General features: G+C 40.7%; 1 protein-coding gene across 18 annotated transcripts in view; it reads right to left on the bottom strand.

Moving 5' to 3' along the window:
* Adgrg2 (adhesion G protein-coupled receptor G2) overlaps positions 1-24,865 on the bottom strand; it is a 119,581-nt gene that overhangs the window by 1,867 nt on the left and 92,849 nt on the right. For 13 of the 18 annotated variants that reach the window (XM_076562752.1, XM_076562764.1, XM_076562757.1 and 10 more), the window contains 13 exons: positions 20,651-21,051; positions 17,883-18,048; positions 16,854-17,010; positions 15,981-16,124; positions 15,250-15,372; positions 14,320-14,365; positions 14,104-14,207; positions 13,159-13,280; positions 9,895-10,163; positions 7,977-8,076; positions 6,891-7,174; positions 4,128-4,229; positions 3,005-3,157 (listed from right to left, as the gene is read on the bottom strand). In XM_076562752.1, the coding sequence (XP_076418867.1) occupies positions 3,005-3,157; positions 4,128-4,229; positions 6,891-7,174; positions 7,977-8,076; positions 9,895-10,163; positions 13,159-13,280; positions 14,104-14,207; positions 14,320-14,365; positions 15,250-15,372; positions 15,981-16,124; positions 16,854-17,010; positions 17,883-18,048; positions 20,651-21,051 (2,171 nt within the window). The remainder of the gene's footprint in view (positions 1-3,004; positions 3,158-4,127; positions 4,230-6,890; positions 7,175-7,976; positions 8,077-9,894; positions 10,164-13,158; positions 13,281-14,103; positions 14,208-14,319; positions 14,366-15,249; positions 15,373-15,980; positions 16,125-16,853; positions 17,011-17,882; positions 18,049-20,650; positions 21,052-24,865) is intronic. The other 5 variants (XM_076562763.1, XM_076562762.1, XM_076562761.1 and 2 more) reach the window with 1 other exon arrangement.

The raw sequence follows: 24,865 nt of genomic DNA, 5'->3' as shown, positions 1-24,865 counted from the left end.
TCCTTCTCTAAGGTCAGTGACAGTAAGCACAACAAATTTGAAGTTGATCAGAAACAAAATTCCTATGGCAGTTTTAAAAAAGTGAAACAGTCAAAATGGGGAGAAAAGCAAGACTTTTTAAAATTATTTTCAAAGGCCCATTTCCTAACTCCAGTTGAACACACTGAATTAGACTGTGTATAAGATAACCTACAGTAATATTTAAGATTAGCAGAGATCCTATGGGCACTCTTACAGGCTCCCTATAATTCCTATAAAATGAAAATTTGTATTAGAAGATAAGCTTAAAGAACCAGTTACAAACAGTCATGGCAAGAAGAAATCATCTCTCTAACCATTTCTAAATCTGTCTTCTGACTATCACAGTAGCACAGTTTCCCAAAAGGAAACCATGGATACTGACCTAAGAGTCCAGCCAGAAGACAGCAGGATGTTTATTCAGTGGTACCTGTAATTTAGACCTAGACCTCCCTACCATTAGCAGCCTCAGATCCTTAGGACACAGCATCTATGAGCTTTTAACTGCTTAGTAGTACCCTTCTGCTCATTATACCATTGAGAGGCCATGTGCAAAGCTGAATTATAAGCCCATTGATAATTTCATGATACAATCATAATAATGATGAGAATAGCACTGAACACATCATACATGTTGTCTCACTTATAGTGAGTGATAAAGGATGGGTGCTATTTATTATCCTCATTTCACAGATGATATGGCAAAAGCTGTAGAAATCAAATGCTCTGCCTGAGCTTCTTATGGCTCAAAAGTGATGGACTGAACACTTGAGAAGGTTGTTTCCAAAGTGTGAGCGTGTAGCCCTGCCTACTAAATTATATTGCTCTGGTGGCTCAGTACTGAAATATGACACATTCACACAAACGAGGCAGTGGATATGGTTAGCACAACTCCATCTGTGCCACGGCTCAAACAGGGCATGTGACTGTCTGAAGCAGCTGTTCTGACTTAGGTATTTTGGTTTGAGGACATTTTGGTTGCAGGAACAATTTGTCCCAGTATAATAAAGCACTCGGCTGCCAGTGACTTTTTTGAAATTCCCAGTGCCATTCCTCATCTGGTGTGAGGGCTGACAAGCCAGAGCTGTTCATTTGACAGGCATATTACCCTTTTTGAAACACGTAGTCATTCTGTTGACTGTAAAATGTCCCCTCCTTACATCAAAACTAGCTGTGTCAAGATAGGCTGCTTCTATAAGATCTGATTCCCCAAAGAATGACAACATTTTTTGGGAGGGCTAGGCAGGTGAAGCTTCACCTCTGAGCTCTTTTCAGAAAATGGAAAACTAGTGATGGATCAAGAGCCCCAAACGCACAGGCATCTAAGACTTCTAGATGATCTAGTTTGATCCTTTCATTTTCCTCCACTCAACTTGCTCTCTCACGCTTATTAAGCAGCCTTCATCTCGCTGTCTTTACTCCAAGGACCTACAATGCATCATTCCTGATATGGCAAGTTGGCATTCGGCCCAGAATTTTACTCTTGGTATTGACAGTGAGGATATAAAGCCACATGGCAGCAATTTCTTATCTTTTACAGCAATGGTTCTCAAAGAAGGACAATTTATTACCTGTCCCCACAGGAGACAATGTCTGGGGGCATTTTTGCTTGCCACAACTTGGGGCAGGGTATTGTTGTCTCTACTGGGGAGAGAGGCTAGGGATGCTGTTCAACATCTTGCAATTCTCTAAAAAGAATTATCTAGCCCCAAATGTAACCAATGTGTGAGATTGAGAGGCCTCGATGTCAAGGATTCCTGTTGTATTTTCTTTGTATAAAAATGCATATGTGGTATGTATGCACATGCATACTAGCATGTATGCTCATGTGCGTGCACGAATGCACATGCAGTGTGTGCATGCATGCATGTGGAGGCCTGGGGTTGATGGAGGGTGTCTTCCTGGATTGATTTTCACTCTACGTTGAGGCAAGGTTTCTCACTGAATCTGGAGCTGTTTCAGCTGGTCTGGCCAGACAGTTTGCTTGGGTGTTTCCTGTCTCTATCTGCCTTTTGTGTGCTAGGATTACAGCAGGGCTGCCACACCCACTGGGCTTTTAAGTGTGTTCTAGGGATCTGGTCCTCACCCTTGTGCATCACCTGGTAAGCCATCTCCCCAGTCAACCCCCAGTTGTATTTTTTAAAATCAAACTATCAGAAGCCCTCATCTTCATGTCTCTATTTGGTAGAGACAAACCGATTTGAATTAGTAATGAAAAGTACTAATGTCTTAAAACAAAGGATAAAGGGTAATTGTCCACTGGAAGAAGAAAATATACTGACATATCATAAGTTTTTAATAAAATGCAAAAGATTTATTAAGAAGCAGAAGAGAGAAAAGTAAGCATGATAAGCTTTATGAGTAATGAACAGCCCAGTCTTGGAGAGAAAGAAAGTGTAATGATGTTTTAGCTAGAAATTTTAGACTTAATGAGTGAAAGAAGCATAGCTGTAATAATCAGCTCATATCTGCGTGACACAGATAGTGACCAATATTGCTCACAATTCATCTTCCAGCATTTGATATATTCATGGGCACTTGGGTGCTGTCACAAAGCAGCCACCTTGTGGGAAAGGATTAACAAACATGAAAAGCGAAAAACAGGAAGGTTTCAAAGTACTAAGGATGTGCATGATTAATAGATATGATTTTTAAAAATCATATTGCTTGGTAATTTAGGTACTGCTCTTAGAGAAATAGTGCAGCACTGAAGTCTTTGGACAATATTTAAATTAGGATTTGAATATAAAACCTTTTAGGTTATGGTCAATTCCCATTATGGGAAACTAAATCGTCTTTAAAAAGTCATTCTCATATTCGCTCTAAAATAAATAAATTTGGGTTTATAAATGTTCTGGCTTATATGGAAAACTCTATTTTGATCCACTGGTCATAGGTGTAATCATTCAGTTTGCTTTGCAAAAAGAACTACTTCAAAAAATAAACACTGGCTTGAGAAACACTATATTGAGACAGACATACATACCATTCCCGCCTGCGTGCACTGAGCAATCATTATTCACTAGTAGTGTGGTGGAGTTAGTGGAGTTACAGCTTGACTGTAAGGAATTTGAAGAGCTGGATACTCCTTGGTTTACAGTCTGCTTCTTTAAACCATTAGTAGCAGTTTTACTCCAGTCTACAGCAGAATAAGCATTACAGAAAAAAGGGCGGTATGTTGAAGCTCAAATGCAAGAGACAGGTCACAGTGTAACAAGTTCTAGCAATTGAATTCTCACTTCAAGATCTCATAGAGAACTCATACATTTTACAAGCAGGTGTTATAAGAGGGACCTTCACTTTCACTATGCGTATTTACCTTTCAAATGACTGCCTCATTAAAAGGAACCTGTGCCCTCCTGGAACTAAAGGCTGAGCCAACTGGATTGTCTGGAAATAGCCATTGAATTAGGAAGTAACCCAGCACCTCTCTCCTTCTGCCCTCACAAGGACATAAATCAACTCTACTATGGTAATTGTTCTTGAATCCATACAGATGGCTGATTTACATACACTGCCGTTTTATAAATACCGACCTCAGTACCCATCAAGTACTGAAAGGTGGTATTCATGCAGAAGGAAGCTAGCTTTTCAAACAGGTCTTTATTATCCTTTTAAAAAAAATAGAAAGAAAGAAAAAGAAATGAGCTTTTTGCTCTACTAGCCAACCGGGAATATGTGAAAAGAACTTCAAAATAACCAAATACATGCCAAAGCTTATATACAAAGTCTGGTCAGTTAACAAACAAAGTCACTGACAACCTGGACCTGTGGAAGAAGAGTGAGTCAAGCCTTAAAACGCTATGAAGGAAAATATTAAAAATTACTTTGGGGAATGAAAACCATGAGCTCAATAGGAAACACACTCTAAAAATTTCACTGTTGCTTCCTGCAAGAAGCGGTCGGTTCACTAACCCCATTGCTCACAAAATTCCCAGGGAGGAAGAATTCTTTTCTTTTTTTAGCCCCTTAATGAGCAATTAACAGCATTTTCTGTTGTGCAGGTGGTGTCCCTGCTTTCCAGATCTGACAGCTCCTAAGCAACGATTGCATTCCTCTTAATATACACATTTATTTTCTTGAGAAGAAAAACGCAGGCAAATCTTTACCAGAATTTTCAGCCAGCCGTAATTTTCCACAACAAACATACCGCCTCCACTGTTTTCTGACATTCTCTTTTGCTGCACAGTAAAAGATGAATATGAAGAACCCTAAAGGGAGAGAAAAAATCCCAACCATTCACTCTTCAGTGAATTCCAAAACAACCCTACATCTGGGAGTCCACTTTGCACAAAAGAGGACATCTTTGGCAGTTGTGGACAAAGCACAATTTTGTAAACTGAATACAATATCTAAAATCCAAAGCTTTAAACAAAGATCTTTGTAAGATAGAGTGCTTATAAAAGGAACTGAATCTTCACAGCTGAATTCACCATCTTTTGTCCCAGGTCTTGCCTCGTCCTTCTCTGTTCTGATAGTACAAGCCATCAACCCAGGATCCCTGGCTGAGACCTCAGCTCCCATTCCCAGAATCCTCTGGACTTGTAATCTAGTTCCAAGTTCTATCCATGTGCCTCTTCCCTATGCCAGGTCCCTCGCTTGGGTCCTTTGGGCCTTCTTCTCTGAGCATCAAGCCTGCAGAATGTTTGGATTTACTTATCTACCATCTTCCTGCATCCCTTAAGTCTCAAGGAAATGTTCCCCTCATGTTCCAGCATAGAAAACTAGCTACAGGTTTGAACAGGCCTTTGGACTTGCTTTCTACCTAGCACTATTCCCAGTTATATGGGCCAGGAACCCTTATTCAGCGCTGTCTCTGCCAAGACCCCAAGGCTTTTGCTAATAAAATATTTGTGGGATGTATGTATGAATTCTGAACCCTCTCACTCCCCCAACAGTTACCTACTTTTAAAAATACTCATTTGAAAGCACTAGATTTGCTTCTAATGGGGTGGGTAAATATGAGAAGACCTCAATAGTTGATGGACATTGCACACCTTCGCCTAATGTTACCCTGGGAGGCTCCCTTGGTTGCATAAAGGGAGAAACAACATGTGTGAGAAAGGTATGTATGGAGCTATACACCAGCCAAAATAAAAAAAAAACATATACGCAGCTCATCTTCAATCAACTCAAAAGTACTGTAAAACTAGGCCTTAGCTCCCTTTTAGAAGCAAATTAATTCTAGTCATTTATGTTTTAGGAAGATATTCTGGGGAAATGGAGAACAAGAGGCACATTTGCTAGATTACTAAACCACATGAAGGCAGGTACATAGATTTCATGTTAATGATGAATGTGAATTTGCATAGCATATATATATATATATATATATATATATATATATATATATATTTCTTTTTAAGTATCTACTACTTTTAGTTCCAGTTGTTAGGTTATAAAACTTTTCTTGAGCCAAATGTGGTAGCACATGCCTATATAATTCCAGCACTGGACAAGCAGAGGTAGGAAGATCACTGTGTATCTGAGGCCAATCTGGTGAATTCCAGGCCACCAGGGCTATATAACAACACTCTATCTGAAAAGCCCCCCTCAAAAAAGAACCCAAAACAAAACAAAAACCCTTGATATGATTTTCTTGTTTTGTTTTGTGTTTAATACTATATAGCACAACACCTGGATATACCAATTTAGGAACTGGTATTTTGTAAATAAAAATACCAGCCATATATAGCCATGTGGTGTGTGTGTGTGTGTGTGTGTGTGTGTGTGTGTGTGTGTGTGTGTATGTGTGTGTGTGTGTGTGTGTGTGTGTGTATGCGTGCACACGTGTGCGTGCCTATCTGTCTGTCTGTGTATGTGTGTGCTTTTTTCAAATAAAATAAGAACCTATGGCCAAGTTAGGTATTAGAACTATACTTCTGGGAGGGATTTCTTTGAAAACTGGCAAAATTATCTTTTGCCTGATGGGGCCGCAGGAGGGCAGTATGGGAGCCAAAGGCAACATGAAAACAAGTAGAAGAGAATGTAATGGAAAGGAGTTGGAAGAAGAGGAAGCCAAGGGACAATTCTTTATTGTTTCTGTAATGCAAACCTATTAGCCTGCTGGGCTTTTAATGCCAAAGCACTTCCATTAAAAATTAACAGCTGACAAGACTTTTATAACACTGCTGCAAAAGGAATTAGTCATTTGCTTTTCTAAAGAACACGATTGCTAGGGTCCCAAAGTCAGAGTGGCTGGGCTTTATTACCATGTGGGAAGCTCAGAAGTCAAGAGGATCCTCCAAGCCTGCCTGAGGTCTGCTCAGGGCAGCTTGGTAGCATCTGGGGATTAGGCCATGGCCAAGATCACTGCCACTTGTGTTTGTTTATTATCTTCCTGCTTATCATTTTATGTTTCCAATCAAAGCCCCAAACCAAAGCCCTAGGTCTGTGTGGTGAACTCTTGTAGTGACAATGTATCTGGGTTTATTATCTTCCCACTTATTATTTTATGTTTCCAATCAAAACCCCAAATCTAAGCCCTATACCTAGGTGTGTGTGGTGAACTCTTGTAGTGACATGCTATCTGGGCTTTTCTTGTGTGCGAGTTCTGCTTCCATAAATTAGCTTAAAAATAAATAAAAAGGAAAGAAGCAAGAAAAGGCAGAGTAATTGGCTCTCCCAGGAAGAGTTCCTGGCAGATTCCCTCAATATAGTTTCTCCAAGGAGATGAGGATGGATAAAAGGAAAACTCACCATTTCTCAAAATTAGTAAAATGCCTTTCTCCTAAGGACCACAAAGCTCCTGTTCTCAGCAATAAATTGGTTCGGAAAGGTGTATAGCTTCAGCCACTAAATAGCCTTCCAGTGATATTTTTTTTATTTTCCACTGGGCTCTTTGGGTTCATAGTTAATGCTGTAGTGCTTACCTTGTAAGGTGTTAAAGATAGCAAAGAGATACATGAAGGCGACATTAACTGGTCCCCAGGCAAAGAAGGCAAAGCCCCAAGTAATTCCCAGTAAGAACGTGAGGCCAGCAATACTCCTGAGGTCTTGAATGCTAGTTTTGCGCTGTGCTCCCAGCTGCTTCTTCCTTTTAATTCGACAGAGCTGAACCAAGACGACAATGAACATGCTGATGTTCAGTAAAAATATCACACAGAAATAGCCCACAACTGTGATATAGAACACAGCATTGCTGTTGATCCAGCAACTGGATGGGGGAGAGGAGAGGAGGAAAACATTATGATGCGGGAAGCATGCTTGCTCCAAGTGATGCACTGAATCTATAATGTTTGGCTGAAAACTTTTTTTTTCTTCAAGTACAAAAGAAAAAAAAATGATAAACTGCTTTTCTCCACCATCATTTATCGCTCTGGGGGAAGAGAATCTAAGAGTTTGCCTTAGGACCCTTGCTAATGAAAAAATATTTTAGGGCCTGGAGAGATGGCCCAGTGGTTAAGAGCAATTGGTCCTTTTCCTTAGGACCCAAGCTCCGTTCCCAACACCTATGGTAGGCAGCTCACAACTACTTATAACTTCAGCTCCAAGGGACTTAACACCCTCTTCTGGCCTCCACAGACACATACATGTGTCACACGCACACATGTGTAATATACATATATATAAATGAAGATAAATCTTAAAAATAATAATTTAAAACTATTCTTAAAGCATTCAGAACGGTGTCAACTATAGTTATCCTACTCTGCATGTCCTTATTAATATCATATCATGAGCATTTCATTTTTATCAGAGGTTAAGTGTCTTAATATACGTCTTTCTAATTTGTATACTCTCTCAGAATAATTCCTCCTAATTCATTATTTAAATAGTAGCGTGGCAGTTTCCACTAGCTAATCTCATTACACATGATGATGAAGGCTCTTGTTTAAAATGATCTTAGATTTTATTAAGATGATAGATATAGCCAACAGATTGATTAGATCCTCCATTTTCTTAGAGAATTTAATTTTCCAGTTCCCTGGACATTCCTAAGATGAATTTATACTTACAAGTCATCTGGTGTGCCATTGGGGAATTTTCCATAGGATCCAATCCCATAATTATCTGGGGATATAGTCAGGATGATGGTCACAACCACAGCTGGTATCCCTGGAACATGGGAAACATCAGTCACACAGTTCTGACAACCAAATAGGTGAGAAGAAAGACTGGAGGTCATTCTATTTTCTTTCCTGTGGCATGGCAGAGACTGGTTAGCTATTCACCAAATTAAGTTTCTTTTCATTTTTGCTACATGGATGGATGTGTCTACCCTCATTGGCAGCAAGAATAAAATTTTGGCCAATATCCAATGCAAAACACACAGGGGTTTATTGATAACAAGCAAGCCTGGGCTTGGTCTATGTCCAACACTTGACACAGCGGGTGGAGGACGATGGCCTTGAGCTCTCAGGGTGAAGGGTTTTTAAAGGGAAAAATCACAAGCAGGGTGGTACAAGCCTTTGCATCATATGATTGGGTAAGGGTATATAACCTTTGAATTTACTGGTTGGGGGTTACAGTTATTATTTGGGGGCAGGCCTGGACAATTCCCAGGCTCTATCCTTGAGCTGCCATGGAGGCTGACTGGCCTCACATGTTCACATTGACCCATGCACATAGCTCTAAGTAGGTGAGGGGTCCCAGACAGTAAACAATTGACTGAGCCTTGAAAAGTCAGAGTACATGCAGAAAGGGAGCTACTGCAAGGACTATGTCTTTTGTTCATGGCCCTCCCAGAAACTGCTTGCTCAAGTCTCAGAAACTGAAATTGAGGCCTGATCTCTGAGAGAAGATTAAGCAGCCTGTTATGGCGTCTGCTTGGTCCTTTCACTTACCATCACTCACCAGCCCCATGTTGCCACTCTACACTAAACATAGACCAGCCAGTCAGCTCCACTACTCTGGTAAATAAAGCAACAACAACAACTCCTTTTACAGATTGGCTGGAGTGCCTGATACAATCAAATGTATTCTTTATTTTAATTCATTTGTACATCTAATGATACTGACATGATTAAGTCATGATTAGTAAGTTTCCTAAGTAAGACATTTTTAAAGATAGAATACTGGAGAGTGGAGTTGTAGATCATTGTTGGAGTGCTTACCTAGCATGTTCATGGCCCTGTGTCGGATTCTCAATGTCAAAGACACCGAGTATCAGAGGTGGAGGAGTTTGTCCTTGACAAGAGCATCTGGCATTTTAGCTGTCTCTAAAGAAGATAAAATTCCTGCCCAATGCCTGGAGCCGTGACTTTCTTTCTGAGACAAGTGAGGAGAACTGTGTATTTTACTATTCTTCACAATGATGTAATGGTAAGCAGGATGACATGGAGTGAAAAGCTTGCAGTCCTGTTGTGCAGGAAGGACTGTTTAGGTTGAAGAAGCCAAGCAGATGTAGGAGTGTTGATGGTTGGAACCCAGTGGAAATGATACATAAAGAATGAGAAAGCCAGGCTGGGCTGTTTTCTAGCCTCACAAAATGCTATGCCACACCATTACCTAGACCCAGGGTCTTCACCTGGGTGCTGCCTACAACTGACTTGCTAGCCTCATTGGCTTAGCTTCAATGAAGCGATTTATGTGAAAACCACATCAAAACAACAGGGCATTAACATTTATGGACTATCTAAAGGCTCTTGGGGGAAGAGGTATCAGCTTATTATTTTTCACTGAATAGACCAGAACCAAGCTCACTGGTAAGTGCCACCAAGAGCCATGAACTTAATGGAAAGTAGAAATGGAGAGATTTTGGAAATGATCTGGTCGCTGAGGCAACAAGACTGTTCTGAGGACAGTGCAGCCCACGTGGAGTCCAACGCTCCTTTAGAAAGTGGCCAAGTGGGATCTGATTCATCAAATCTCTACGTGAGTGCAAGTCAGAACACTGGAGGAGTCCAGGCAACACACAAGGAAATTTATACATACCCCAGCCAACAATGCAGAATTTAAGGATGTACTTTCGGATGTATGTATTAAACACTTTGACAAGTGCCAGGTACATGTGGAATGCTTCTAAGCCCATCCATGTGAATGAGACCAAGAGGAAGTAGTGAAGAAATGCAGCCACAGAGATGCAGAAACCTCGGGTATTATACAGAGCAATCCAGGAATCTAGCAGGAAGACCAGATTGAGCAGAAGCAGGGCAGCACATAGCTGGATGAGGATTTTGGAAGGGTAATCCCTCCGGATCTTTCTAAAATGAGAGGACAAAAAAAAAAAAAAGAATTAGCATTATAGTCTGGCAAACTTTGTATAAGAATATTTCTCAGGCTGTCTCAGAGTTTTAGGTGATTCATCAGTATATACTAATATGCACAGATTTCCTCTCAGAGTGGGTGAGTGTACAGGGGACATTAAAACCAACAATATCTGGACAGTGATGGCACACATTTTTAATCCCAGCACTCAGGAGTCAGAGGCAGGTGGATCTCTGTGAGTTCGAGGCTCACCTGGTCTACAAAGCGAGTTCCAGGACAGTCATGGCTACACAGAGAAACCCTGCCTCAAAAACCAAACAAACAAAAACCCAACATCAACAAAACAATGGAAAAATCTAAACTGAAAAAGTGTGATAATTAATATTGATTGTCAACTTGAAAAAAAAAACACTCTAAAATCACCGAAGAGACAAGCTTCTGGACACACCTGTGAGGGTGGGAGCAGGCTAACTAAGGTGGGAAGATCCACACTGAATGGGTGGCATTATTCCATGAGTTGGGCCTTAGACTGAATAAAAAGGAGAAAGTAGTCTGAGCATCGGCATTCATCACTCTCAGTTTCTGCTGCTGTGACACCCCCATATCCCTATCATGATGGACAGAACCTTCAAACTATGAGCCAAATAAAGTTGTCTTTGTCAGGTGTTCAATCACTGCAACAGGAAAAACAGCTAATATGACAATCATACAGCAAATATGTCTCAACTTCTGAAGGATCTTTTACATGCTGATTGTAGACCCTCACTTTTAAATGGTATGTAATCAACACTACTGAAAAGCAACCTTGATTCTCCTTAACTACTTCTAGAAGTACTACTAGTTCTTCTCACATAATAGGCTGCTACATTCAGATCTCAAACTATGGTATATTGCTAATATCATCTTACACTATGACTTAAATTGAGATCTTGGAAAGAAGAGTTTAAACTATAACTAAATGTAATGACACAGGGAAATGTAGCGAATTGACCTATTAAGATTTCCTTCTTGGCATCACCATCCCTGAGCTCAAGCTCTACTATAGAGCTATAGTAATAAAAACAGCTTGGTACTGGCATAAAAACCGACATACAGACCAATGGAATCGAATTGAAGACCCTGACATTAATCCACGCACATGTGAACACCTGATTTTTGACAAAGAAGCCAAAACTATACAATGGAAAAAAGAAAGTATCTTCAACAAATGGTGCTGGCATAACTGGATGTCAATATGTAAAAGATTACAAATAGATCCATATCTGTCACCATACACAAAACTCAAGTCCAAGTGGATCAAAGACCTCAACATAGATCCCGTTACTCTGAACCTGATAGAAGAGAAAGTAGGAAGTAGTCTTGAATGCATTGGCACCGGAGAGCACTTCCTAAATATAACACCAGCAGCACAGTCACTGAGAACAACAATTAATAAATGGGGCCTCTTGAAACTGAGAAGGTTTTTTAGGGCAAAAGACACAGTCAATAAGACATAAAGACAGCTTATAGAATGGGAAAAGACCTTCAACAACCCCACATCTGACAGAGGACTGATATCCAAAGTATATAAAGAACTCAAGAAACTAGGCATCAAAATACTGAACAATCCAATTAAAAAATGGGCTAAAGAGCTAAACAGAGAATTCTCAAAAGAAGATTCTCAAATGGCTGAAAGACATTTAAAGAAATGCTCAACATCCTTAATCAGCAGAGAAATACAAATCAAAATGACTCTGAGATACCACCTTACACCTGTCAGGAATGGCTATGATCAAAACCACTAATAACAGTCTATTTTGGAGAGGATGTGGAGCAAAGGGAACACTCCTCCACTGTTGGTGGGAGTGCAAACTTGTACAACCACTATGGAAATCAGTATGGCAGTTTCTCAGAAAATTGGGAATTGATCTACCTCAAGACGTAGCCATACCACTCTTGGGCATATTCCCAAGGAATGCTCATTCATACCACAAAGATACATGCTCAACTATGTTCATAGTAGCACTATTCATAATAGCCAGAACCTGGAAACGACCTAGATGCCCGTCAACTGAAGAATGAATTAAGAAAATGTGGTACACATACACAATGGAGTACTACTCAACAGAGAAAAACAATGACAGCATGAAATTTGCAGGCAAATGGATGGAACTAGAAAATATCATCCTGAGTGAGGTAACCCAAACCCAGAAGGGCAAACATGGTATGTACTCATTCATAAGTGGATACTAGATATAAAGCAAAGAAAATCAGACTGCAACCCACAGAACCAGGGAGGCTATATAGCAGGGGGGACCCTAGGATGACTGTGGCTTATAATAAGTTTTGGTTTTACTCAATTACTGGGCAAGTCTCAATGAAACATTTCACTATTAGGATAAGAATTTGTACTGTATCAAGTTGATAATCGATAAATAAATAAATATAAATTAAAAAAAAAAAGATTTCCTCCTCAAAAGTGATGAGAGGAACCCTTCTGGTGGGCCAAGAAGGCGGTGATGTTATTTGGAGAGCCTTTCCTTGCTTTCATTTACAAAGCCACACTCACTGAATTTTGTCAGTTAAGTTTTACACTCATCTTCTTCATTCCTATACCAGTTAATATAGTTAATCTTTCACATTTGCTCAGTGTTATTTATAAACTTAATTTGTGATTTTTTTTTTTTTGCTGTACACTGTGCTATGATCTCTTTCAGATTGTAACCTCTTGGATTTCAGTCTCTCCTTTTTCCTCCACTGAATGCTCATGACATACCAGGCACCCATGCTGGGCACAAGGATGATCATGACACAGCCCTTAGTGAGCTCACAAACTAGTAGAAGGCAGAAGCATATAACCCCAAAACTCACATAGCAATTCACACCCGGATATTCTACTACGTGAATATAAATGGCAGGGCAGGCTGAAGAAAGGATTTTTAAGTCAAACATTTTGGTGATGAAGGTGAGAGCTGCATCTTATAAACCAAATTTCAAGTTGTAGATACTCACTCAAAGGCTATGTAGGTTACAAGAGTAACTGACAGAAAAATTGATGAAAGCCCACAGCCAATATATGTGATAAATGTCAGAGCCATCATTTGACTTGGTGGCAAGGATGTCCGAGATAGGTCCTGGGAAATAAAATATTGCTATCAGTGATTGATTCATTTTAAATACATAAGACTTGTTATTATGTTTGTTGACTATGCTAGGTATCCATTAACAGTCTCATAGTCTGTTCAACCAACATATCACTTTAATCAGGTGCAAATAAGGACACAGGGAGTTCCAGTAACCTACCGAAGGTGGTAGCTAGGAAGTGGAGGAATCAGAATTCAAATTCAGGTCTGCCTGACTCCAAAGCTCACACATTTGATCACTGCATTGTAGTGCACTGGGGAAGCCCTGGATTAGGGGCCTGAAGACTGACATTTGGCTCCTAGTTCTTACATTTCTTAGTCCTATGACTATGAACAATTACTACAAGTCTTAATTCTAATTGCAAAAAAAAAAATCAACCTGTGTTTAAGGAATGCTGGGAAGAGTAGTAAGATCATTTAAGGATGGGGGTGTGGCTAAGTGGTAGAGTATTTGCCTAGCATGCACATAATAATAACAGTAACAATAACATTTATGTCAAAGTGTATTATAAGCATTTTAAGTGTATTGAAAGGTAAATAATTTGTGTTGTCCATTCTAGTCAGAATCCCTTGCTACTTAAAGGAGAAAAATGTAAATGTAAAAATATAATGTGAAGAAATACTTGCATCCTACAAATATTAATCTTTAGATGCATTTGGTTATTAAAAGAGTGGTCTCATTGACATATAACTATTCCACAATATTATGTTTCCTGCTTATCTTTCTAGTCATCAAGCAGAGTTGATATTCTCATATAATGCTCAGCTAGCCCTCAGACCCAGAATCTAATGCCACGGAGCATGGGTATGTTACCATTAGGATGCCAAAACTTGTAAGGTGGCTACAGGTACAGATGGTTTCATTCAGCCTCTTGTCTTTGATGGAGCAGCCATCGGATGACCAACCTCCTCTGCCACCTGTTGGCATCAAGAGCAGTATCTGTCCCATCAGCAAGGCCATAACACATTGACTTACCAACTTCCCCACTCACTCACTTAAGACCTTGAAAGGGTATAAATTGGAACCTACCATTTCTGCCCAAGTCCCAGAAGACACATTTCACGGTTAAGTCATCCTGTAGCAGAAAGATAAGTCATGGCTAATTAATTTACTGAACTGAAAAGTAATTAGGAAAATCAGTCCTATTTTTAACTTCTTAATCTTATGCTTGATTTTTGAAGACTTATCTTACGTGATTCTTAGAAGCAAATGAGCCCCATACAGGTTAGTGCTTCTTAAAATATCAATCATAGCCGGGAGGCAGTGGCACACGCCTTTAAATCCCAGCACTTGGGAGGCAGAGCCAGGCAGATCTCTGTGAGTTCAAGGCCAGCCTGGGCTACAGAGTAAGATTCAGGACAGGCACCAAAACTACACGGAGAATCTCTGGCTTAAACAAACAAAAGACAAAACAAAACAAAAAGCAAAAAAAAAATTATCATGTATAGAAATCACCTAAGGAATTTGTTAAAAAATGTACACTCTACTCAGTGGTAGAGCACTTGCCTAAAATGGTGAGGGCATGAGTTCAATCCCCAGCCCAGGGGACAGGGAATAAATAAATTCTGACTCTATGCATCTGGAGTGGAAGCTGAGCCTTTGCAAGTCTAGTCAACTCTCAGATGAAACTGATGTTGCAGGTCTGAGGACCACACTCTGGGGAGAAGCGAAGTTGTAGCTGAAGCTCAGAATGAGACGAGGTCTCTGAAGGTGGAAGTCAGACCTGCAGCCACAGCTCTGCCCACAGTGTAATTCAGCAGTGGCTAAGAGCTTGCTTTTGCATTCGTCTGCCTCAGAAACTAGGTGGTCAAGGATGAAATGATTCCAGAACTCAAAATTCTGTAGAGCAACAAACAATTGTAGTCTTATACACATGACCTGTCTCAAGCCGTGCCCTGCAGGCATAGTCTGTACAAGGTGTCCTTGGCCAATGAACAAACCAGACAGGCCTCTCCTCACCTGACTTGGGCTGGTGTGTTTCAGCATAACTGTCACGTTTCTTGTTAAGTTCTTGATAGTCATATTCGCAACACTTGATGATATGACATAGCTGATCAGAGACAGGTTCTCCAGGGAGGGGTCCTAGCACAACAAAGAATCAGCAAGATGACAATGGAAATGAAATAAGATGGGGGGGGGGCGTTAGGGCTAGAAAGACACTGAGGATGATTTGAATTCACATTGTTTACAATGGAGGTCAGAAACTGTGATGGAGCAAAGTAACTTTTCCAGGAGACATCAATAGAAGTGGGGCGTATTCCACCTCGGGGCTCTAGAGACTAAGTTGAAGTGCACAGTTGACACAATAGGACCTTGGGAATTTTTAAAGGAGGACACAACATTAATCATTGAAATCTTGTGTCCCTGAGCAAGCTACTGACCACCCCCATGCCTCCATTACCTTATCTGTAAAATGGGGTAACAATAGCTTCCTTCCTCCCAACACAGGGGTTAGAGACAACACTTGTGACATCTTAGGGGAGAGTTTGGCCCTTTGTAAGTACTATGGATGTGTTGGTAACTGCTATTTATCATCATAAGGAACATTAGTGTGTGAATAAGAATTAACTACAGAGTTTCAACACTTCATTTGTTTTGTAGCAGGCTGAAGAATATGTGATGATTAAACAGAATTAAATCAGCCATCTCCAAAACAAACCCAAATCAAAACCAGGAAACAGCAACTTTACCTGAAACAGGGTAGGTTTTTCAAAGAAATTGAACTGAACCCTGGAAGCCAATGCTACCTCATTAGCTGGCAAATTACTCATCAATGATGAAGGCAGAGTAATGGCACCAATGCTATTCTCAGGAGCCTGGGTTTCCAAAGAAACCTGGAGATCAAGTAAGAGATAATAAAAGTGTCTGAGTTGATACAATAAGGTGATCAAAAACACAACTCAATGTGAAGGGGCCTGAAGGAGTTTTATCTATGATCTGACTTCAGCATTTCTAGATCCCAGTCCCTCTAAGGGGTGGCTAGAAAGCACTAGAAGAAGGATTGCTTTTAGCACCACTGTACACAATAGTGTAGTTATAAAACTTCTTCAATATGTTGAAATTCATCTCTATGCCTAGGTCCCCCAACTGCCTAGTATTCCTCCATGAAGTTTCATGAAGATACCATTTCTTGTCATCCCTCCACATACCAACATAACAAATACCGCCCCCTCCCTCTTTCCATTATCCAGTTATTAAAGAGTTAACATGGGCACGGGACCCTCTCTGCAAATTATATTTTTGTTTGAATGCTGGGGATTGAATCCAGGGCCTCATGCATGCAAAACATGCCCCATATCACTGAGTCACATCCCAGCCTCTGAAAACAATGTCAGTTTTTATTCTGTAGGTGTTTCGCTGGCTGCTCTATATACTAGGCTGGCCTTGAACTTAAAGAGTGCCATCATCTCCTGAGTGCTAAAATTGAAGGACTAAGATATTAACTCTTTTGAAAGCTGAAAATCTCTCCTGACAATCAACAGTAATTGCTGCCATCAGGAACCACATCAGGGGCTCCAATCATGCACAAGAAAATGTTGTTTCTATAAGAAATTAGATTGTACCTGAAGGTTTTCAGGATCTTGGGCTGCAAAGGTCGTTGTATTGAAGTTACTGGCATTCACTCTGACCACGGCAAGAGCCAGAGAAGGGGAAGTTAGACTGATAGTTGTATTTGAAAATCTCAGCTGTAAGCCAATGTCATCTACCACTTTTAGCAACCTGTAAAGACAGTTGGCAGTTTTAATTTAGTCTTCTTTTCTCTCTCTCTCTCTCCCCCATTCTAATATAGGGTAGCAACTGGACATCATTATGAGCCTAGTCCTTGGGGGCAAATACTTAGCTATCACTAGCTATATAAGCAGTATCTTTAGCATTAGAGGGGATCCTCTTAGCACCCTGTAATGTACATTATGCACCCTGTAATGTACATTATGCACCCTGTAATTTACATTATGTAGGTAAATTGCCATGTGTTGTTAAACATTGTTGAAAGACAACTCTTAGAGCAAGGAGGGCCCTCCTGTTCTAGACTCCAGCATGTTTATTTCAAGAGTTCTCCAAAATGTTATTTAAAAGCATCTTTTCCTGGGACACGCTGCTTCTCTTAATACTGTAACCGAGAGAAAGGAAAAAGCAAGCAGCGAAGTGTATTAAAAACATTATGTCCTTGAGAAGAGCTAGAAGGTAAACTAATTACAATGCAGGTTACTATTGCTTATCCCATAATATAAAAATGCCTACAGCAGGAGCTGGAGGCTTGGAAGCTCATCCATGGAGATGGCAAAGAAGACCCTTTCCCCTGACCCTCTCAACTGGGAAATCTAGTTCTCTGCCTCAGTTGGCTTTCTGCTGGCTGTTTGTAAGGCTCCAATTTGAAAATGTCTTCCTTTCTTAACTGAGCTACTTCAGTCAACTGTTTCTGCTGGATGTCTTGCTATCTGTTGCTTCTCTCTACCTGCTACCCAATATTTATTCTTGCTTTTGCTTATTATATACTTGATAAACTCATTCATTCAGAAGAGAAAGATCAGCTACCACAGTTCATTCTCTGAACAACGCAGAATATACCCTTTCTGTTTTCTAAGTCATACCTTTGAGCCAGAGGGGCTAGCAAGGCAGGTGGAGAGTGAAGGAGTTTGCTGACGCGGTTTATCATTTCGCCTGCAAGGTTAGGTTCTAAGCTTCCCAAGGACAACACTTTCTCCATCTGTGAGACTTGGGCTTCAAGATCAGGAACACTGCTGCTGTTGCCAACTTCTATATCAAAAAAATCAAGCTATGTTATGAATGCATGATGTGAAAATCACTTCCAAAGATAAAGATATATAACTCCTATGATGTAGTCAGCTTACTCCTAGGTATTCATCCAAAAGAAGATATATGTGTTTAGAAGACGTAGTTGTGATTTTTCATAGTGGCCTTTTTCATAATAGTTCCAGACTAGAAATAACTCAAGTTCATGAAATAGATGGATAAACTGTGGTATGTCCACAGTGGAACTTTATTTAGTGGTAAAAACAAATTAGCTACCAACACATTCAGCAACATGGATGGCTCTCCAGTTGTCCAACACATTATGTTAAAATAAAAAGACCAAAACTCAAAAGGGCACATCCTATATGATTCTCTTCATATGACATTTTAGAAAAGTTAAAACTATAGAGAAACACAACGTATCAGGGCTAGAGGTAAATTCTGACTTAAAAGAGACACAAAGGAACTTTAGAGGTTGAAGAAAAGTTATGTATCTTGATTGTTATTGTGGTTACAAGACCACAGATGCTTATTTAACCGCATAAAACTATGAAAATTTCATTTATCATAGAACTGGAGAAATTTTATTGTATGTAAATTATATTTCAGTAAGCCTAACTAAAAATTGTAAAACCACACCAGAATATTTACACAGTGATATAAATAAAAATAATTCACTAGTATTTAATTTATATTATTTGGACAGAATTTTATGTGGGTTACTAGAAGCTCTTTTATGAACAGGAAATTATGAAGTCAGCAGCCAGATTATCAACTATGTTATTTTTATAGTGTTCAATTAAAAAATTAAACATCAACAATATGAACCTATCTTTAACAACAGAAATCTCTCTATGTGTCTATCTGTCTGTCTGTGTCCCCCCCCTTCTGTTTTATGGTACTGTTTTATGGTACTAGGTATCAATTTTTCTTTTTTCTTCTCTCTCTCTCTCTCTCTCTCTCTCTCTCTCTCTCTCTCTCTCTCTCTCTCTCTCTCTGTTTTTTGAGACAGGGTTTCTCTGTGTAACAGCCATGGCTGTCCTGGAACTCGTTCTGTAGACCAGGCTGGCCTTGAACTCACACAGATCTGCCTTCTTCTGCCTCCTGAGTGCTGGGATTAAAGACATGTGCTACCATGCTTAGCCAAATTTTCTTTCTTTTTTTGAGAGAACGTCTGAAGTAGATAAGGCTGCCCTTGAACTAATGATCTATGATCATCTTGTCTTGACCCTCTAAATTCTAGAATTACATTACACCCAGATTTTTAAAAAATAGAAAAATGATTCTTAATTTTATCAGTAATATCTGATTTCTTATTTTGCATATTCCTTCCTGTTCTATGTGCATGTCCATCTATACTATTATGAACATAGAGTATTTTAAAGTAGTTGTTGCTGGGCCTTCATTTCTCCACATCAAAATTTTAAAGTGTCCACACATTTTTGCCCAGCTATTCTAATGGCCCATGTCTTTATAAAATAGTCCTTGTGTTGAGGTAGCATGTCTTTTATAATCACTCTTCTCTTATAGAACCATTAAGCTTTAATGACTTTTTAGCTACTAGGTTATACTCTGATGTGCATCTTGTATGCATATGTTGCTTCATTTCTGTTGTCCTAAGAGTAGAAGCATAGGCTCAGGGTCCTCTTGACAGCTTTTAAGGTAGCCTGTTTGACTGCTTCTAAGGGTCAATGAGAATAGCTATGGAAAAAAATCACTTGGGCCCAGGGCAATGAATTTCAATTATAATTTATTATTCAGCCATTAAATCCCATCTTAAATTATGATTCCATGATTTTGCCTAAAATTTCTACATTTATTTTAAAATAAGTTCGGAGCAATGCTTATTGAAAATAGTAAGTCACTTGGAAGAAGCTCCAAATCTCCTTGGGGATGCTGGCATGATGGCAGAGGACCAGAAACTATAACCTGGGCCCCAAACAAGCTTGGCTTTGTCTCCCATCCTCTAATTTCTGCTCCTCCTCCTCCTCCTCCTCCTCCTCCTCTTCCTCCTCCTCTTCCTCCTCCTCCTTCTTCCTTCTTCTCCTCCTTCTCCTTCTCCTCCTTCTTCTCCTTCTTGTTCTTTCTTTTTTTCAATTGTTTGTTTTAAGGCAAGTTTTCTCTGTAGCCCAGGCTGGCCTCAAACTCACGATACTACTGTCTCCACCTCCTTTAGCAAATCCTACCAGTGTGTGCCCCACAACTGATCCATCCTCTGATTTCGAAGGAAGGCCCACTTCTTATTCACGGAACTGGAATAGTCTCTGTTCCTTCCCCTCTTCTCTTTATTCCCATGCCACTAAGCCCACATAACTCCTGGGAACCTTTTGTAGTTTTCATGGTCTTTCCATATATATTATTGTTCCTAGTCAAGTGCAACCAGTATCATTTATCCATCCATCAGCATGTGGAATAGATCAGGAGGTGTCAAACTGTGCATTTTAGTTTTGCTGCATGTGAAGACTTAAGCCTGGGTCTTCCAAATGTTCCAGAAGAATGGCTTAGTGAGGTCTTATCGAGTGTCTTGATTCGCAAGCTGGCAGCTGCATTTTAGGAAGCCCAAATCCCACTAGCCCCCATGGTCAGTGTGGCTTCTGATATTTACCTGTCTCGGCAGGAGGTATGCTGGAGGTGCCGACTTTCTCAGGGACAGATGGAGCTGGTGTGGTGAGAGGGAGAAGGGAGGACTGTGCAGGTGACAGGGTGTGGGAAAGGTCAGTGTGGGGCAAAGAGGAAGAGGCAGCGCCAGGCTGAACAGGCATGCCAATGGCAGGACTGGAAGCCAGCGGGGATGCAGGCTGGGGAGATGCAAGGTGATGCTCTTGTGCCAGAGAGGGTGTGCTTGGGGTCACAGAGGCATGATCAAGGGGTTCAGGCAAAGAGAAGTCACTAGTAACGTGGGAAAAAATGGTGGCCTGAGGCACAACTGGCACGGGCTTGCTGGAAGAAGATAACGGTGGGCCATGTGGCTGATAAGCAAGACAGATAATGGGATCCTGCAGTTCGCTAAAGGAAAAAATCAGAGAGAAACATATGAGATGCCAGTACGGTAGAGAGGGATGAGTCCCCACCCCTACTAGCTATCTGGTACCACCAAGTTAACAGGGTTTCACTCTAAAAGATTGGCACTTCACATTCTCTGTGCCTCTGGCACTGGTGTCTGCCCCTGCTTTCTCCTTACTTCCAAGGGAGAGAAATTAGCATTATTCTCCAAACCCCAGTTCTAGTTCATTGATTTATCACTGTTCTAGAGCTCTATGCCATACTATCTTTCACTAAGTTGAGGGGATCTTGTTACATCCTCTCTGTTCCTGGAGGAAAGACATACTAAATTTCCCATAACCCAACTGATTTCATTACACTATACTATAACTTAACCAATTTCATATCATTATAGTCAGGTATAGTGGTCACTAGCACATGGTAAGTGATCAGGAAATATTGGTTGGATAAAAATATGAATCAAGTTGGAGCCAAAGAGATATTTCCAGGCTTGTCAGTCAACTACCTCTCAATGTTGCTTTAGTTCAGTGGTACTCAACCTTGGCTATCCATGAGCTCTATTAGAGAACTTCAAAAAATATATCCATACAGATAGACAGACAGATTATCTTGCAACCTGACAAGATTTAGAGTCAGCTAGGAGACACCCTATGTCTGTGAGAGTGTTTCCAGACAGGTTTAACTGAGGAGAGAAGGCCCACTCGGTATGTGGATATCACCATACCTGGGCTGGGGTTCTGGAGTGAGGAGAAAGAAACAAGGAAGAAAGCAAGGTGAGTGGCAGCTTTCACCTCTCTCAGCTTTTGAGCTTGTGGGTGCGGTGTGAGGAGCCCCTCACACGTGCGCTGCCGTAAGTATCGCTTCTTAAAAAGCAAAACAAATCACTTCTCCCCTTCAATTGCCTCTGTCAAGTACTTTGTTCCAGAAATAAGGAATCTAAGATAGGTAGATAGCGAAAGAGATAGAGGACACTTAGATTTCTGTGGCTACCCTCATGCCTCATTCAGTTGGTATTGAGATAACGTATAAGGAATTTCAGGCACGTATGTTTTCTAAACTCTCAGGTGACTTTCCTGGTCACCAAAGGTTAAGAACTCACCTACTGTCTGCACATGGTCCATCTGTCTTAGAACATATTAAGGAGGGGTAACTACAGCGAACAAATAAAAACCCAGGGATGTCTCTGATAGATCCAGTTTTAGATGGAGACAGAAAACCAATGGAAATAAGTTCTTAGAGCTTCTCTTAGATAAGAGGAGAAAGGATGATTATATTGAGGAGCTGTGCTGGCTAGTCTTATGTCAATTGGACACACAAACTAGAGTTATCTATCTGAAAGAAGAGAACCTCAGTTGAGAAGATGCCTCCATGAAAACAAATGTAAGACATTTTCTTGATTAGTGATTGATGGGGGGGGATCACATTGTGGGTGGTTCCTCCCATGAGCTGCTGGTCCTGGGTTCTATAAGAAGGCAGGCTGAGCAAGCCATGGGGAGCAAGCCAGTAAGCAGCACCCCTCCATGGCCTCTGCATCAGCTCCTGCCTCCAGGTCCCTGTCCTGTTTGAGTTTCTGTCTTGACTTCCTTCAATTATGGACTATGATCTGGAAGTGGAAACCAAATAAACTCTTTCCTCCTCAATTTGATTTTGGTTATGGTGTTTTATCACAGCAATAATAACCCTAACTAAGATAAGAGCATTAGATAAGCATAACTTTAAATAAGTATTAGTGGATTGGGATGTAGTTCAGTTGGTAGTGAGCTTGCTTAGCGGGTATGAAGCACTGGGTTTGATCCCAAGCACTACATAAACTGGTGATCCTGGCTCTTGGGAAGTAGAGACGGGAGTATCTGGAGTTCAAGGTCATTGACTACATAGTGACTGTAAAATTAGTAGGTTTAAGACATGAGGCCCTGTCTCAGAGGGAGCAAGAGAGTGAGACAGAGACAGAGAGATAACAGACACAGAAACAAAGAGAGCCCTCTGGATAATTTACTACATGCCTGTGAAATGCCATTCTCCTTGTCATACTACAGCAACCCATCTGGCCATGTTGTGGAAAGGTGCCTTGCAAAATGTACATGAGATTGTCTTCAGGATATATGGAGCCTGCAGAAGCTAGACGCCCACCACAGGCTCCCATCCTAGGGCTCCACTATAAGGAGCCGGTCTTGGATTCCTGTTGCTCATGCTAGTCCTGACCCTTTAGGCACTGAGTGAAGCACCCAAGTAAACCACAGAGCAGTAGATGCCAAGACTCTTCAATGCTAGTGCCCAGATGCCCCTCCCACACAGCTGGTCTGCAATTTCTGGGACTGAGAACAGGCATGAATGCTTCTTTGAATGTTCTTCTTGGCAGAGGTGTAGCCTACAAGTACTCAAGTGTATTTGCTTTGCATTTAGAACCTGATGAATGCTATGTGTATACAGACCTGAGTCATCATCACCCAAGTCTAAACATAGAGCAGCCCTGGCACCCCAGAAGGATACACTGACACATCAGCATGTTTTCAAAGTGTCCCGGGTGTTTCTACGAATCCTAGGGACCAATATATTTGAAAGACCCAGTGATCATACAATTCTAACTCAGTAGTTCTCACATTTGGCTTCACCTTAGAACCATCTCACTCTGGGGTTTGTAAAAACTCAAAACTTGTGCTATACCAGTCCAATCTCTGAAGGTAGGAGGCAGGACCTCCTACCAATGACTTAGGCCTATGGCCACGGTTGAAAATCATTGCATTGCTCTATTGTCTGTATCCTTAGTCTTTAAAGTGGGAGTCAGGAGCCAGGTGTAGTGGTGCACACCTTTAATCCCAGCACTGGGGACACAGAGATAGGTGGATTTCTATGAGTTTGAGGCTAGCCTGGGCTACACAGTGAGATCCAGACCAGCCAGAGATACATGATGAGACTTTGTTTTAAAAAACAAAACAAAACATCTATGTCAAAGTGGGGTTCAGGGGCCGGCAGCTCTGGCCTCCTCTAGGAGTTTGCTTGAAATTCAGAATCTTAGGCTCTTCCCCAGACTCACTGGGTCACAATCCACATTTCAAAAGATGCACAGGGATTGATGCACATGGGAATGGTTGAGACTGATCAAATTCACTTTCTAATTTACAGAGACTAGTTCATTTCACCTAAGACTTTGAAGGTAGAAAAGTCCCTGCTTTAGAATAGACATGGATGTATGGCTAGAGAATGACAGCAGTAGCCAGGCATAGGCCTAATTCTGCCCTGCTTTCTATGGCCTGCTTCTTCCTGCTAGCTCTCTTAATGGACAGCCTGTAGAGGGTATGGGTGCTGCCTTAAGAGTGATGACCTTTTGCTTCAATTCTGACACCTCTAGACACCCTATCCCCTAAACAGTTCTCAACCTCTAGCTTAATGGAAGATGTTAAGCTTAATAGGGTATGTTTATCTTCAGTCTTTATTGCAAAAATGCTACAGATCTTTAGTGATTTTTAACAGTCCCTTGAGCTCAGTGTTTTAACATATCCCACAATTATGACCCATATTGGGTTGACAGGGTACACTTGGCCTTCTTTTCCCATATGGGAAGCTTCACGTTTTAAATTATGTATGTCTTTTTTTTCTTCTATTGAAAATAAACTTTTTTCATACAGTATATTCTGATTACAGTTTCTCCACTTTCAGCTCCTCCCCACCCCCACCCCCGCCCAATTCAAATCCACATCCTTTCTCCAGGCATCTAAGGAATAATAATAAAATAAAATAAAACAAAAAGGAACAAACTGGAATAGGAAAAAAACAAACAATCAGAAGAAAAAGAACCAAAGAAAAAACACGAGAAACA

The sequence above is a fragment of the Peromyscus maniculatus genome, chromosome X, assembly GCF_049852395.1.
Source record: "Peromyscus maniculatus bairdii isolate BWxNUB_F1_BW_parent chromosome X, HU_Pman_BW_mat_3.1, whole genome shotgun sequence".
NCBI lineage: Eukaryota > Metazoa > Chordata > Mammalia > Rodentia > Cricetidae > Peromyscus > Peromyscus maniculatus.
This window is presented reverse-complemented; position numbering and strand designations above follow the sequence as displayed.